This window comes from Theropithecus gelada, chromosome 12 (genome assembly GCF_003255815.1).
Source record: "Theropithecus gelada isolate Dixy chromosome 12, Tgel_1.0, whole genome shotgun sequence".
NCBI classification, from domain to species: Eukaryota; Metazoa; Chordata; class Mammalia; order Primates; family Cercopithecidae; genus Theropithecus; species Theropithecus gelada.
Window position 1 is genome coordinate 93,041,103 of NC_037680.1, and position 15,982 is coordinate 93,057,084.

The following is a 15,982-nucleotide window of genomic DNA, read 5'->3' on the forward strand; positions in this document are numbered from 1 at the left end:
CTGGGGGTTTTCTGGATTAGAATCAGGTTACACCTTGAGGGAAGAAAGCCGAGGAAAAACCGGCTTAGAGACTTGTGTTCATCTGTCAGCAGGCACTTCTGGGACCTCTGTGCCCTGCTTATAATACTTTTCATCTGTACCACACTTAGTTTTCTTTATTTTTCTCGTTTATTGTTTTTTTAAATTTTTATTTATTTTGAAACTGGATTATGAGACTGGCTAGTTTTTGTACTTTTTGTAAAGATGAGGTTTTGCCATGTTGCCCAGGCTGGTTCCCGAACTCCTGGGTTCAAGTGATCCACCTGTCTTGGCCTCCCAAAGTGCTGGGATTATAGGCGTGAGCCACTGTGCCCGGCCCACACTTAATTTTTAAAATATTTTTACCTCCTATGTTTTCCTCAATCCCGTGACAGTCCTGTGCGGTAGGTACAATAGATAGTAACCCTATTTATAGACGAGAAAACGGAATCTCAGAGGTTAAGCTCCGTGCTTCCTGTTAATGAGGAGCCCTGCCGGGTCTTGTGGCATCTCCTGACTGCCCAACTCAGGGATTTTGCACTCTGTCGAGCGGGGAGTGAGTGGGATGTTCGCCGTCTGCCCGGTAACTTTATGGATGCAGAGCCTGGCAAGAACACTGTATCACTCACCCTTGAGCTTTTTCTACTGTAAATCCAGGAATCAGTGGTTGGTTTTGTGAAATGAATAAAAAGTCCATGAACAAACTTAGTGAAGAAGGAAGACCTAGTCTATCGTCCACAGCTTTTTCTAACTTTATGCCACTGACGTCAGCCTGGGGCTTCTTCCTGAGGCCTCCATGAGCCTCTCGTGCAGAGGAGGCAGCTCCTCCTGCTGCCGGTCAGCCCAAGGCCCAGACGTTCTGACCGAAGAGATGGCAAAAAAAAAAAACAAAAAAAAGAAAAACTAAAAAATGTGCACCTCGTTTTTTTTCTGTCTCAGTGATCTGAATTCTTTTTTTTAATTTTAATTTTTAATTTTTTTTTTTTTTTTTAATGAGACAGAGTCTCATTATGTTGCCCAGGCTGGTCTTGAACTTTTGAGGTCAGTGATCCTTCTGTCTTGGCCTCCCAAGTCTTGTGATATGAATTCTGCCAGTGCCTGTAGAAAGTAATCTTCAGTACATATTTTGTGTGTGTTAGGTTCCCACGGCACCCTCAGAAATTCTAGGAAGAGTCAGCCAGATGGTGACCAGCCTGAGGTTAGAGAAAAGGCCAGCCCTCCTTGTATCGAACAATGTCAGCCCAGGTGGTGCAGGTGAGCACCCAGATGCCTGGGTGGGTTTGGCTAGAGATGCTCAGATTGCCAGAGAGAGAAGGTGGATTTGTAGGAATATTGACATAAATAGTTTCATCATCATCAATAAACGTTTATGATTTGCCTTCAGTGTACCAGGCTCTGCTAAGTCCTTCATAAAATTCCTTTTAAAAAGAGTCATATTCTTTCCCTGCAGAAACTTACCATCTAGTTAGAGATCTTAGAGATGAAACCCAGACACCATGAAGTGACTGCTGACAGGCAGGGAGATAGCCAGGCATGGTGGTTCACGGCTGTAGTCACAGCAACTTGGGAAGCTGAGGCAGGAGGACGCTTGAGGCCACTAGTTCAAGACCAGTCTGAGCAACATACTGAGACCCATCTCTTTAAAAAAAAGAAGAAAGAAAGAAATTAGCCAATCATGGTGGTGTGCACCTGTAGTCCCAGCAACTTGGGAGGCTGAGGCAGGAGGATCACTTGAACCTAGGAGTTTGAGGCTGCAGTAAGCTGTGATGGTGCCACTGTACTCCAGCCTGGGCAACAAAGTGAGACCAACACAACTCTTTTGAGACCCGAATTTTCGCTCTTGTTGCCCAGGCTGGAGTGCAATGGTGCGATCTCGGCTCACCACAACCTCCGCCTCCCAGGTTCAAGTGATTCTCCTGCCTCAGCCTCCCAAGTAGCTGGGATTACAGGCATGCACCACCATGCCCAGCTAATTTTGTACTTTTAGTAGAGACAGGGTTTCTCCATGTTGGTCAGACTGGTCTCAAACTCCTGATCTCAGGTGATCCGCCCTCCTCGGCCTCCCCAAGTGCTGGGACTACAGGCATGAGCGACCACGCCCAGCTCCCCCAACTCTTAAAAAAAAAACAAAACAAGGAGTGTCCTGTCAGTGGCAAGTGAAGGGGTGCAGGTGGGTGAGAGGAAGGTAGAGGTGATGGCTGTTCATGGCCATGAGACTGCTGCTGTCACAACCAACAGCTGCTGTGCTGGGTGTTCATTGTAGCTTTATTCCCTCCTGTCATCCACAGGCCTTCCTTCGCTGGCTACCGTCTCTGAGCCCAGACTGCATCAACGTCGTGGTGACTGGGAAGGACCGCCTGACAGCTGGCCTGATCAACATTGTCAGCTTTGACCTTCTTAGCAAGTTGGAAAAACAGCTAAAAACCCCTTTTAAAGTTGTCATCATTGTAAGAAACTTGGCAAAGTCTTTAAGTACTTCATCTCTCTGGAAACTTTCTTTGTAAAAGCTCTGAGAACTTTCATGTCTATAATCTCCTTGAGCCCCATTTAGTTTCTAGAAGAATAGAAATCACTGTCTTTATTTTGTGAGGAACTGGAAATTCATTGCCTTCAAATAGCCATTCTCAACTCTGGCTGCATACTAGAATCTCGTAGTGAGCTTTTTTTGAAATTGTGATTTAATTAGTCTTTGCTGGGGATTTCTAGCTCATCTCTTTCCCAGCATGAGTCATGGATGGAGGCCATGATGTGGACCCCAGGCCACCTGGGGCTCTGGGGACTACAACCTAGACGGCAAGGGGGTGTGCCCACATCTGGTGCCATCTTACTCAAACAATTGAGTTTTCTTCCAGCCAATGTGAAGATACACCCCCACCCCACAAAAGCACTTTTTACTCTAATTGTTTTTTGGGGGCTTTTTTTTTTTTTTTTTATGGAGACAGAGTTTTACTCTTGTCACCCAGGCTGGAGTGCAGTGTCACGATCTCGGCTCACTGCAACCTCCGCCTCCCGGGTTTAAGCAATTCTCCTGCCTCAGCTCCCCGAGTGGCTGGGATTTTAGGCACCCGCCACCACGCCCAGCTAATTTTTGTATTTTTAGTACAGACAGGATTTCACCATGTTGGCCAAGCTAGTCTCGAACTCCTGACCTCAGGTGATCCACCCACCTTGGCCTCCCAAGGTACTGGGATTACAGGCGTGAGCCACCTCACCTGGCCTCTAATTGTTTTTTAAAGAAGGTCTTACTGGACCCGCTTCCAGATTTGACAACGTATCTTTCAATTACACACAGGCTTTCCGACTTTTAACTCCTTACATACTTCCTAAGGATCTCTAGACAGATTTGGTACCCAGCCATCTCTGTCAGTACTCAGTGTATTTACATAGCTCACACAAATATTGTGGGAGCTTAGTTAGAAAGTCCGGCATGAGGAGGTAACTGCTTGAGCTAACTCCGACCCTGTGGGAGCTTAGAGAAAGGAAGGAGAAGATACCGTTACTGACCTCAGGGGATCTATTATTATGTTTTGGACATGAGAACCACACTGTATTCTTAGCATAAGCAAACTTGAGCATTGATAGTTTTGCAAAATGATAGAGGTAATGAGTCTTTGGGGGAGTCATTTCTGGTTTGGCACAAATTCAAGTGTGGCTTGGAAAAGATGTCAGCATTGCTGGGCGCGGTGGCTCAAGCTTGTAATCCCAGCACTTTGGGAGGCCAAGACGGGTGGATCATGAGGTAAGGAGATCGAGACCATCCTGGCTAACACGGTGAAACCCCATCTCTACTAAAAAATACAAAAAACTAGCTGGGCAAGGTGGTGGGCGCCTGTAGTCCCAGCTACTCGGGAGGCTGAGGCAGGAGAATGGCATAAACCCGGGAGGCGTAGCTTGCAGTGAGCTGAGATCTGGCCACTATACTCCAGCCTTAGCAACAGAGCGAGACTCCATCTCAAAAAAAAAAAAAGAAAAGAAAAAAGAAAAAGAAAAGATGTCAGCTGTCAGCATACATGTGAAATGAAAACATTATAAGAAGTTTTCCAGGATGATGGGGATGGCTCTAGAGTGTGTGGGAAGAATAATGCTTTCAATTCTTGACTGTTGCCTTGTGTTAGCTGCTGACATATAATCATCTATTTTCCCAGTGGTCCCTGAACAGGCTTTATCTTTTATCCTTGTGAATTATCCATTTCACAGCTGATGAAACTGGCAATGAGAGTGGGTACATAAATTTGCCCAAAGGCACGAAGCTAGCAAGTTGGAGGTTATTGATTAAAGCTGGGTTGCGTCTGCCTTCAGAATTCATGTTCTCTTTCTGGCCCATCACTTAACCTGCCGTATGATTTTTTGGCAAGCCACTTACCACCATTGTTGGTTTGTTCTTCAGTTAAGTAAGAGCTCTGTCCTCTTGCTTTCAGAGAAATGTTGTAGGAAAGAACAGAGTGATGGCTCTGAAGTGTCACACTTCTCAGAAGAGGCTTCGGTTTCCAGCCATTCTTTGTGATTTGTTCCAGTACTGGCACATTTTTGCCTGTTGGTTGAAAGGGCCCATTCTCTTCCATATCCTCTGTACTCTCTGTGTTTTTTCTCCACAAATACCTTTTTCTTGACTGTAATGAGGCCTCATCATCAGAAAGGCATATGACTATAGCACTCCAGCTTTCTGGACAAGATACTGTCTTAACATTTTGAGGGTTATTTCACACTCCCCTCTATTGTGCTTTTGTGGCCCTATTTGCTCGTGATAGCTGAAATGGAATTTCTTATAGATCATCTTTAAGGACAGAGTTGGGATCTCAGTGGTATCCCAGCTATAGGAAGGCTGATAGCATTGAGTGCTTACTGAGTGGCAGGGCTGTGCTAAGGACTTTACATGTGTTAGCTCATTTAAGACTCACAGGAACCTAATACATAAGGAACTATGGTACCCATTTTACAAATAGCAAAACTGGCACTACAGAGAGGTAGTTGTTTACAGTCACACAGCAAGGAATTTGACTGTACCAAACTAGAAAATTTCCACTCAAATACTCATGTATTAGTTACTCATTTGGCTTTAGAAAATATGATCAACTGTATATTTGCTTATGCAACAAAAAGAAAAAAAAGAATAAAGAAAAACAAACTATGTATAAACATATATATATGTATTTTCTTATGCACCAGTGCAGAGTGGTTAATCAGACTTCATGTTCTAAACATAGCAGTTCCTTGAGGATGGGAATCACATCATCTTCTTTCCATTTCTCAGTTTCCCCAGCGTTTTGTTTACACTCACCTCAGTACTAATAATATAGCCTGATCGCTTGTCAGTGTGTCTGGCATCCTTCCTGCACCCTGAGCCCCTGAGAGCAGGGGCTGGACACCCCAGAGCTTTGCATCAGTGCAGGGCCCACTATGGGGCACTTGGTCTAGTGCTCCACAGGTGCGAGGTGCCTCTTACAAAGCAGCAAACCACCTTCTAGTGGTTTCTTTGAGCAGCCTCTGAGGTGGGTGGAGCAGGGAATCATGAATCCCACTTTATAGATAGAAAATTGTCCCCAAAGAGATGAAGCAACTTGCTCAGAATGCAGTAGAGAAGCTGCCACCAGAACCCTGGGTCCTGACCTAGGCCCACTGAGCCATCTCTTTAAATGAGAAAGTGCTAAGGGAGCGTCCACCTTGCACTTGCCATGCCAGGGTCAAGCCTCAAGTGGCCCTTATTTCTGTCCACTCAGGATTGGACCTTGTTCACTTACGTGGTTGCTTCTTTTCAGGATGAATCTCACTTCCTCAAAAACAGTAGGACTGCCCGCTGTCGAGCAGCTATGCCGGTCCTAAAGGTGAGTACTTCTGAGAACCGAGCCCACTGAGCGTTGGCATCCTGTAATATTTTGCTCAGGCTTGCATGTGGTCCTAGTCCAGCAGGGGTTGCAAGTACAGACCTGTGGGCCATGGTCATGACTTGGTGTTGACTTAGGGTATCTCTCCCTCCTTAGGGCTATGGTACCAATTTCATCTTTCTTCCTAACATCCTGCTAAGGAACTAGTAATCAGTACTGGTAGTCAGTAGTACTGCCTTTGTCTCTCGAAGGTCAAGACTATTGAGGCTGGATGGGCACTGGACTCCAGAATCCTCCTCTGGCTTCCTGCTTAGACAAGGGAGAGCCTCTAGCAGCTTGTCCACTAAATAGCTTAGAAAAACTGCCTGTCTTCTAAGTCACTTGTAGTGGCAAAGCTGTCAAGATGCTGGAAATCAGGGAAGAAGAGTTGTATTAATGAAAGTAATGGCAAAAAAAATGTAATTACTTTTGCATCAACCTAATACAAACAGAACTGAGCAAGGGCTGGCGGGGTCAGTGAGATGTGCTGGTAAAGCCGAGATGGGCTTTAAAAGTTGATACTGTTTTCTGTGGCTACTCTGAGCCTCTTTGGTTGACAGAAGGGGCAGCCATCCACATTCCTCCCTGTGGTGGCCTAAACTCATCTCTGAGTGCTTTGGTGGGTGTGAGTTCTGGCTTCACAGCAGGCAGGCGTGGGTATGTGATGCAGATTCTAGTCTTTATCTAAGCATGTTCTGATCTGCAATATAGGCTCTGTGTTTCATCTGTCTCTCTCTTCTGTCTGTGTTTGGTTTCTTGGTCTCCCATCCCAGCAGAGGGTAGGCCTCCAAATTTCCTTCCATTTTTGGGGAGGGTGATTTTTTTCCTATTACTGGAAGAGGGAAGGGGAAGTGCAATTAGAAAAGTAGCCTTTTCTCTCGTAACAAGTTAGAAATGTATCACAGATGACTTTGGAGGTATCCACTTTGGTTTGTTCAGACTGAGCTAACCAAAGTGTGTGTTTTTCTTGTGCTCAAAGCAACCTTTGTGTTGTATCAGCATTTTAAAAGTAGCTTTTTATTGATTAAAAGAAGCTTTAACTTTTACCTAAACTGGGGAAAACAAATATGCTAAATGTTAATGAAGCTTAGCATTTGAGCATTAATCTTACCAGTTCCTCACAAAACACACGTAAGTGTCCACTCATTTCAAGTTTTCATGTGTTTAGGAATAACGGAATATGACACATCTTCCAAGGCAGGGTCATGTCATGTGCCAAACCTAAGAATAAAAGTCTTTTACTGAGAAAGTTTGGTTTTGCTGGGGTGGTGGCTCACGCCTGTAATCCCAGCACTTTGGGAGGCCGAGGCAGGTGGGTCACTTGAGGCCAGGAGTTTGAGACCAGTCTGAGCAACAAGATGAAATCCTATCTGTACTAAAAATAGAAAAATGAGCCAGGCATGGTGGTGTACACCTGTAGTCCCAGCTACTCAGGAAGCTGAGGCAGGAGAATTGCTTGAACCTGAGAGGGGGAGGTTGCAGTGAGCCAAGATTGCACCACTGAACTCCAGCCTGGGTGACAGAGCGAGACTGTCTCAAAAAAAAAAAATACCTTGATTCTCTGCCAGTAATACCTATAAATATTTATATGCTGAGAGCTGTTGATGGACACACTTAAATAAAATGTTTTTCCTAGGTTGGTGACCTTTCTTTTGGGAGGCTTTAATATGCTTTCTGTAGGAAAAAAAATAGGCTTTGGTATTATGGTTTCAGTATTTCAGCCATAACTAAATTAAATCTTTACTCCTGATTGTTTAGACAAAAGAAATTGCACAATAGATAGATTCTATCATTAAAGATACAATGTGAAAGCTTCTTAGCAACCACTTGTTAATGTAGTCATTGCCTGGCTGGGCAAGCTGAGCCAGATAGTGGTTTCTGAAATGTGTGCTTCTCATCCAGACCTTTGGAAGCAGCATATACCTCTTTAATATCTTAAGGATGTTTCAAAGTGACAGGTTTAAAAGAAATCTTTAAACTGCTAACTAATATGTACTACTCTGCATTTGCTGTAGAACTTGGTTGAATTAATATTTTAAAATAACCCCACGAACATGGCCTGTGTTTATGAAGGTGTCTTGAGGCCACGCTCTTCTGCAACATTGACTTCATGTAACGCTGGACTGTGGCAGGACTGGGGTGAAGGAATGGGATGGAGCATTCTGTGCTATTCTGTTAACCGAACCTTTCATCTCTGTCTATTGTATTTTCATCTAGATTGGAGTCTCAACCTTGGCACTGTTGACGTTTTGGGCTGGTGACTCTGTTGTTGGGGGGCTGTCCTGTGCATTTTAGGATGTTTAGCAGCATCCGTGGCCTCTACCCACTAGATGCCAGCAGTTCCTCCCCAGTCATGACAACCAAAATTGTCTCCAGATGCTACCGAATGTCCTCTGAAGGAGGACAAATCGCTCTCTACCCACCTTGCCCTACCCCAACCCCATGGAGAACCACCAATCTAAATAAGGAGATGAATCTAAATGTTTTTGGAATAATAAGGTAGTTAGGAGAAAGTAAAGTATGTCTTTGAAAAGCCACATAAGGACCTAATTTAATACCACTTGATTGTTCCTCTAATGTGAACATCTCTTAGAACTATATTCTGATAAATAATATTACGAGCATATTTTCAGCAAATAGGCATAATGAGGTATTTAGATTAAATCATACAGTTCGTTGGATAGCAGGGCCAGATCGTGTCTAGAAAATGTGGCCTTTGAGTCAGCAGAGAGAGGACGTGTTAGATTGTAAGAAACTGGTGTCACCATCCCCTGGGAAATGTGACCTTTTTCATCCCCCACAGCACTGTTTGCTGTGGCTACTAATCCTAAATGAGGTAGATCTATTTTTATATATAAATATATGAAAGTAGACATGATAGAAGCTAAAAAGAACAAAGTTAAAATTACCGTTAATCCCTGCAACAGAAAAAGCCACTGTTAACAGCTTATTTTTCCAGCATGTCAGTTATTGGGCAAGATCATCATTTTTCAATAACTATGGAGCATTTACATAGTAGAGACACATCCCATAATTTAATCCTCAGTGTCAGATATGTGGTTGTTTTCCGTTGTTGCTGTTATAAATAATTCTGCAAGTGAACATCATCTACATGTACCTTGCATATTTATCCTATTAGGACAAATTCCTACAATCAGAATTGCCAGGTCAGTTTTCATTTGACCTTTTTGGGGGAGGCCTCTGAAGTCCAGTCTGGCCAGGCATAACAGTCTTCACTCCCATTCAGTCTTCAGTCAGAGGCTTTTTTTCCCCACATGACTCCAGCCCTCAGGATTATCGGCACTCTTTTGAACAGTGAGGTGTGTGGGGGGTTTTTTGGTTTAGTTTAGTTGTCTTTTGTTTACACTGGCTTTTATTGTTAAACTAGTATAATAACAAAATTAAAAATTTTTAAAAGGCAAAGGCTGCCAGAATCCTACCATTCTTTCCTAATAAGCAGCTGTTTCTCTTTTTCTGTAAGTAGAGAGTACTTTTTATATCTCTGTTGATTGGCTGGATGAGATAGTAGCTAAAATGTATAAGGCTTTTTTCTTTTTCCTTTGTAATTAAAGTAGTTTAAATAGATGATAAATTCAAATGGGGCCAGGCGCAGTGGCTCATGCCTGTAATCTTAATGCTTTGGGAGGTCTGTAGCAGGAGGATCACCTGAGGTCAGGAGTTTGAGATCAGCCTGGCCAAAATGGCAAAACCCCATCTCTACTAAAAATACAAAAATTAGCCGGGCGTGCTGGCACCCGCCTGTAATCCCAGCTACTCGGGAGGCTGAGGCAGGAGAATCACTTGAACTTGGGAGGTGGAGGTTACCCTGAGCCGAGATCGCACTCCAGCCTGGGCATCAGAGCTAGACTGTGTCTCAAAAAAAAAAATTCAAATGATACAAAAGGATGGACAGTGAAAAGTAAGTCTTTCAACCCCTCTGGATCCCTAGTCCCCAGTCTCTTTCCCCAAAGGCAGCTATAGTTACCAGTTTTCAGGTTTACTTCCATAGAACAGCCTGCATCTATGGAAGTACAAATGTGTGTTTCCTTTCTGCCTCCTTAGAGTGTTTTGCCACCATTGTTTTACACTTGTCTTTATCCCCTTAATAATGTATCTTGAAAATCATTCCATATGGTTCCAAATGACTTCTACCGCATTCTTGCAAATAGCATTCTATTGGATAAATGTATCATACTATGTATCATCTGTTCTCTTTTGATGGATTTGTAACCAAATAGCAGCTATTACATGCAATATTGCAATGACAATTTTTTCATATGATAGAGACGTGGAGAGTAGAAAATGCAATCCCTCTGTGTCTGAGATAGCTTTCTGCTTATCAGGCCAGAGGGGAGAGCGGTGTCAGCTGGCAGATGCTGTTTTCTCCCCTAGTGTGATGAGGCTATAGAAGTCCCCTGGGGTCCGACCATTCTCATTTATTTCCTCACTTTCATTACATAATCAGACTTAAAAAGGAAATTATTAGAGTTTGAAACCTATGGTAAAATAGACTGTCTTTTCCGGAGTAAAAAAAATCTACCTTAGGCCAGGCGCAGTGGCTGATGTCTATAATCCCACCACTTTGGGAAGCTGAGGTGGGCAGATCACTTGAGGTTAAGAGTTTGAGAACGGCCTGGCCAACATGGTGAAACCCATCTCTACAAAATTAGCTGGGAATGGTGGTGTGCACCTATAATCCCAGCTATATGGGAGACTGAGGCAGGAGGGTCACTCGAACCTGGGAGGTGGAGGTTGCAGTGAGCCGAGATCATGTCACTGCACTCTAGCCTGGGTGACAGAGTGATACTCTGTCTCAAAAAAAAAAAAAAGAGAAAAGAAAGAAAAGAAAAAAGCTTGGAATGGCATACTTTTATCAGCTATAATTATACCATTCGATGTATTCTCATTATAATATTTTGGTATTTTTGGACCAATGTACATGCAATCACTGTCTTCATTCTGTCTGTTCTTACCCAAGAACTGCTTTATATGTAGCATTAAAATTTCATTTATGTTAGAGCAACAATACTCATTTAGCTTGAAGGCATTATGGTTATCATAGCAAATTGGTTTAGTTAAGGTTAGTACTATTCAGATTTGTGACTAGAACTTTGCCTCTTTTAGAACATGGGCTAGAACCTAGAGGGAACCATTTATGTGAAATAAGCGGACCTGACCAGAGATTCAGAGGCCATGTATAAAGTATCACTGAGTGGTAGGTGGCCTTCTGCCAGTGCTTAGGGCAGCCTCTAGTCAGCAGTGGCCATAATTATGCTGTTTTCTTGGTTTGGCCTGGTTTGTTTTGGGGGGCACCACTCAGGAGTAAAGAATACACCTACGGTCTCCTTCCCTGACTCCAAGCACTGGGTTTCTCCTGAACGTTGAGCTTTTCCTTTCGCTCTTAGACTTTCGATTTAACTACAGGTGTCTCTTTTGTTGCTCCTTGGATAGTGACTGTGATCCCACATTTATTCTTGATCTGTGTACTTTTGGTCACTTGTCCCCAGACTATGCTTGCCACTATCCTTATTTTTGAAGATTGTATAATGACCTCTGAACTAATTAAAACACAGCTTCAATGTCCCTGCCACATCAGGGTTTCTGAGTATGGAGACTTTCCAGCAGTGTGGACTTGACCTTCTCTTTGATGTTACCTGCCTTCTTCATGTCTTATTTCTAAACTGAATATATGGTATTGTGTAAATTTATTTAGAGTACCATTAGGAATAATTCTGGGTATAAGACTGGACTGAGCTTTGTTTTCCTAGTCTGGGGTTTTGGTGAAATATATTACAGCCCATCAGAATAATTCAGTAAAGTGAGTTACTGGCTCAGTTGGGAAAAAAAAAAAAGAAATAACATAAAGTGATGAAGAATTTCTGGACTGCTTCTTATATAAACTTAGGACTTCAGCTCTTTCCTCTACAGTAGTACATTCTCTTGGCTCTTAATTTTATTTTTTATTTTATTTTATATTTTTTTGAGACGGAGTTTCATTCTTGTCACCCAGGCTGGAGTACAATGGCATGATCTCAGCTCACTGCAACCTCTGCCTCCCCTGCTGAAGTGATTCTCCTGCCTCAGCCTCCCAAGTAGTGGGATTACAGGTGTGCACCACTGTACCTGGCTAATTTTGTATTTTTAGTAGAGGCAGGGTTTCACCATGTTGGCCAGGCTCGTCTCGAACTCCTGACCTCAAGTAATCTGCCTGCCTCAGCCTCCCAAAGTGCTGAGACTACAGGCGTGAGCACCATGCCCGGCCAGCTCTTAATTTTACAACTATGTATAGTTTATCCACTTTCAATTACTACATTGAACTCTCTGTGGCGAATTATATATACACTAACTCAACCTATTCTGCAGGACTTTCCCACCCCCAGCCCAAGAAGAAACGAAGCCTGTCTTTGAGGGTCACCTGACCCCAACAGTGTCTGCACATGTGAATCACATTATCTTTTTAACACCACACAGAAAGTATTTTTTTACGTTGTTCTATCGTAGATTTCTCAGGTGTTGCTTTTCTCCCTTAGCCATGGGAGTTCACTGTAAACTGTTGAATTTAGTGTTGATTTCTGTAGTTTTACAGATTTATGTTTTCCTAGATTTGGGAGTTTTCAGAAGTAGAGGGTGACATATGACACCTTTGCAGCTGGGCATGTGTTAAAGCCCTTATGGGTGATTGTGATGACATACACACATGTTGGGGACTGAGCAGGGAGCAGGCCAAATCACGCCATTACAGACGAGGTGCCATTCTGGGTTCTTTTCAAAGCTGGTCTTTTTCTTTTTTTGTAATGCTGCCTCTGCCTTTTTGAGGCCCACAAACACCCCTTTGCAATGCTCCCATCACTCTCTAGTCTGGGCAGTGTATGGGAGAAGCGATTCAATACTAACTATATCCTATAAATATCTGACAGAAGACCCCGGAGTTAATTTCCATCATCTGATCCATGAACTGTTTTTGCCCTGGCTCCATCCCCAGGCCAGCACAGCGACATGAAGAATAGGTTTGGGGTGATGAGGAGATTTTCTCTTATTGATAAAACTTTTCATTTTCCCTTTTTCATTGAAATGATCTTAAAGCCAAGGCAAGAGATGCTACCAACGTCAGCTCATTGTTATTTTAATGAGTCTGCCTTAAACCGTGCAGGAAATTAGAAGGCTTAGGTAATTGAACTGTGGAAAATTATAGCTGGAGACATTCATAGCTCTCCCATCATAATGGAATTAGATATTGGCGATTGCTGTGAGGGCATAAGTGCGTTTTGATTATTGTATATATTGTATATTTATAAAGAATGATTTTTCTTTTCACTGTTGCACCTTTATTTATTTATTTTTATGAGGCAGTGTATCCATCTATAAACCTAATTTATTGTCCTAGGTGATTTATTACATGCAATTGCCTTGCATTACTGTCATTAACTCAAGGTTACAGTGGTTAACAAGCTGTTTCTAGACAACTGAGCTCCATGGTAGGGTCCCTTCCCAGAGCTGAAGTGAATTTTACCTCCAGTAATTTGTAGTGATTCTGTGTTCTAACACAGTAGGAAGTGTCTCTTTTTTTTTTTTTTTTTTTTTCTCACCATCTTTCCCATCTTAATAATAGGAGGTGGGATCTTTAGGTCTGATCCCCATGGGTCAGATTGGTGTCTGGGTAGTGAGGAACTTGGAATCTGTCATTGCTGTTGACCAACTATTTTTTCCCATCTTGCCCATGCTAAGCAGGCTGCTGCAGATCTGGGCTGAGTTTAGGGAGAATGGAACCAAGTATCACCTTTTAAGGTTCTTATTATTAATAACTGCAAAATGAGCCTGAGTCAGGGTAGGCTTGAAGCATTGTGAAGCTGAGTTAGTAAAGGCCTTATTTTCCTTTAAAGGAAGTCACATGGAGACGTATACATTGGCAACCCCTGACACTTCCTCTTGGGAATGGGAGAGGGCTGATTGTAATTGTCATTATCTAAGTTCAACTTGCATGTCACAGATTCACTCTGGAGGAAGTTCAGACCTGCCACTGTCTTCTCCCACTTCCTGCCCAATGCTGGAATCTTTGAGTTTACTCTGTGTTCCCTAGGATACTAATTAGCTTCCTTGTGAATTTTTTTGCAGCATACAGTGAACATTTATTGGTTACTTGGTGTCAGGCATATGCTACAGAAAATAAAGGTGAATACAGCCCAGTCCTTATCTCAAGAGGCTTGCAATCTAACAAGGGAGGCAGAAAAGTTATAATTCAATGTAATATGTTAAGCACTAAGATAGAGCTCAGCAGAGGGCAGGCAGGGAAGATTTAAAGAAAAGGAGATGCCATCTAACTGCTTGCATTGGCAATGCCATTAGGTTCTTGCCACACCCTGGGCATCCAGCTCCTCCGTCACTGGGGCATTTTGAACATTTCCTGTGTGTTCCTCCCTGTGTTCAGAGCACCTTTGGCTGTTTGTCTGTTAGGTTGCCAAGAGGGTGATCCTGTTGTCGGGCACACCAGCCATGTCCCGGCCTGCAGAGCTCTACACGCAGATCATCGCAGTCAAGCCAACGTTCTTCCCCCAGTTTCATGCCTTTGGACTTCGCTACTGTGATGCCAAGCGGGTATTTATTATCTCTTCCCTCCCAGCCCACCCATTTCTCACCCTGTTTTTGACACTTACCTTTCTCTTCCTTCTCTCTGGCCATGATGTGATCAGAAGAGCACTGGCCAGGGAAATGGATTTCAGTCCTTCTGTTTCTTACTATGGCTTTGGAATGTCCTCAGTGGTAAGAGGAAAATGGTCATCTAGTTTTAATGGTTATGGTGATCCTAAGTCATCGTTTTCCAGTAAAGGGACCAGTGGCTGATATATAGGTGTGTGGAGCTCTGAGAGCTGGCTGCCCTCTTGCTCAGGGTCACAGCTCTGCATGAGGCACACTGCTGGAGCTATAAAAGGAAAGTCCATGTCAATTGCTGGCCCTAGAGAAGATGCTGGCACTGACGTGAGCTAGGAGTGAGGCTGAGGCCCCAGGCAGAGGGAAGAAGTAGGTGAGGGGGTAAGGGCTTCCTCCTGGCATGGGAAGAATATGAAGTAAAGGTGGGAAATTCCTCCCTGTGCCAAAAGAAAAGAAAAAAAAAAAGATAAAGGTAGACTGGGGAGTCTGATCCCAAACTGCCTTGGGTGGGCTCTGTGAGTGCAATGCCAGTGGAGCAGGCACCTCAGGACCTATAGCCAGCACCCCAAAAATGCTCTCCCAAAATGGCAAGGAAGCCCTATAAACACAAATGCATTGCCGTGGAATCTTTGTTTTTAAAACCACATTAATTCGGACCTTAGGGATTCTTGTTTTGTGATCAAGTCACAAATGTATTGACACTTTGGAGAAATGGCTGCAACTTACCCTACAAGCCATCTGTGAGGGGACCACCCATCTATGAGGGAAAAGCCTTGCTGTGCAAATACATGATATAAACAAGAGTGTCTGCCTTATTTTTTAAATTTTTAAAAGAAGAAAAAAAGTTTTCAAGTACTTTAAAAATATCCACTTACACTCAAACAAAGTACTTATAATGTAAATTATAGTGCTTAGCATAGTTAATTGCAAACTATTTTTAGCTGGTTATTGAGGCAGGAAATTTCCCAATTGTTAAATGTGTTTAAAAGCCATATACTTCTTTAATCATATATTTAATTCATTTTCCCTGTAGATCAATCCAGATTAGATTGATGCTATATAGTTTTCATGGTGCCTCAAAACTCTTCATGTATGATTTAGATTTCTGTCCTATTTGCAAACAGTCCACTTTCTAAAAAGGATCTTCTCTTTCTTGACTATCTGGGCCCATGGCATAATAATGTTCAGCTAGTGATGAAAGGAGCTGAAGATAAAATTCATTGCCTTTCCTCCCCAAACTGTCCCTTCCTATGTTCCCAATCTTAGGCCAGCATCTCCTCAGTAGTTTCTCCTGCCAGAAACTAAGGCATTAACTTTGAATTCTCCTTTTCCTGCCTTCTCGATACACCTCCCCAATACAACAAAGAATGCCTTCCTCCTCATCTTCACATCCTTCTTTCAACCTAGCCCAGTGCCTGGTATGTGGTAATTTTTCAATAAAAACTTGTTGGATTGTG

At 43.0% G+C, this 15,982-nt stretch overlaps 1 protein-coding gene across 2 annotated transcripts in view; it reads left to right on the plus strand.

Moving 5' to 3' along the window:
- Window positions 1-15,982, plus strand: part of SMARCAL1 (SWI/SNF related, matrix associated, actin dependent regulator of chromatin, subfamily a like 1) — a 65,788-nt gene that overhangs the window by 20,733 nt on the left and 29,073 nt on the right. For both annotated transcript variants that reach the window (XM_025404267.1, XM_025404268.1), the window contains exons 9-11: window positions 2,307-2,465; window positions 5,775-5,840; window positions 14,331-14,471. In XM_025404267.1, coding sequence (XP_025260052.1) covers window positions 2,307-2,465; window positions 5,775-5,840; window positions 14,331-14,471 — 366 coding nt within the window. The remainder of the gene's footprint in view (window positions 1-2,306; window positions 2,466-5,774; window positions 5,841-14,330; window positions 14,472-15,982) is intronic.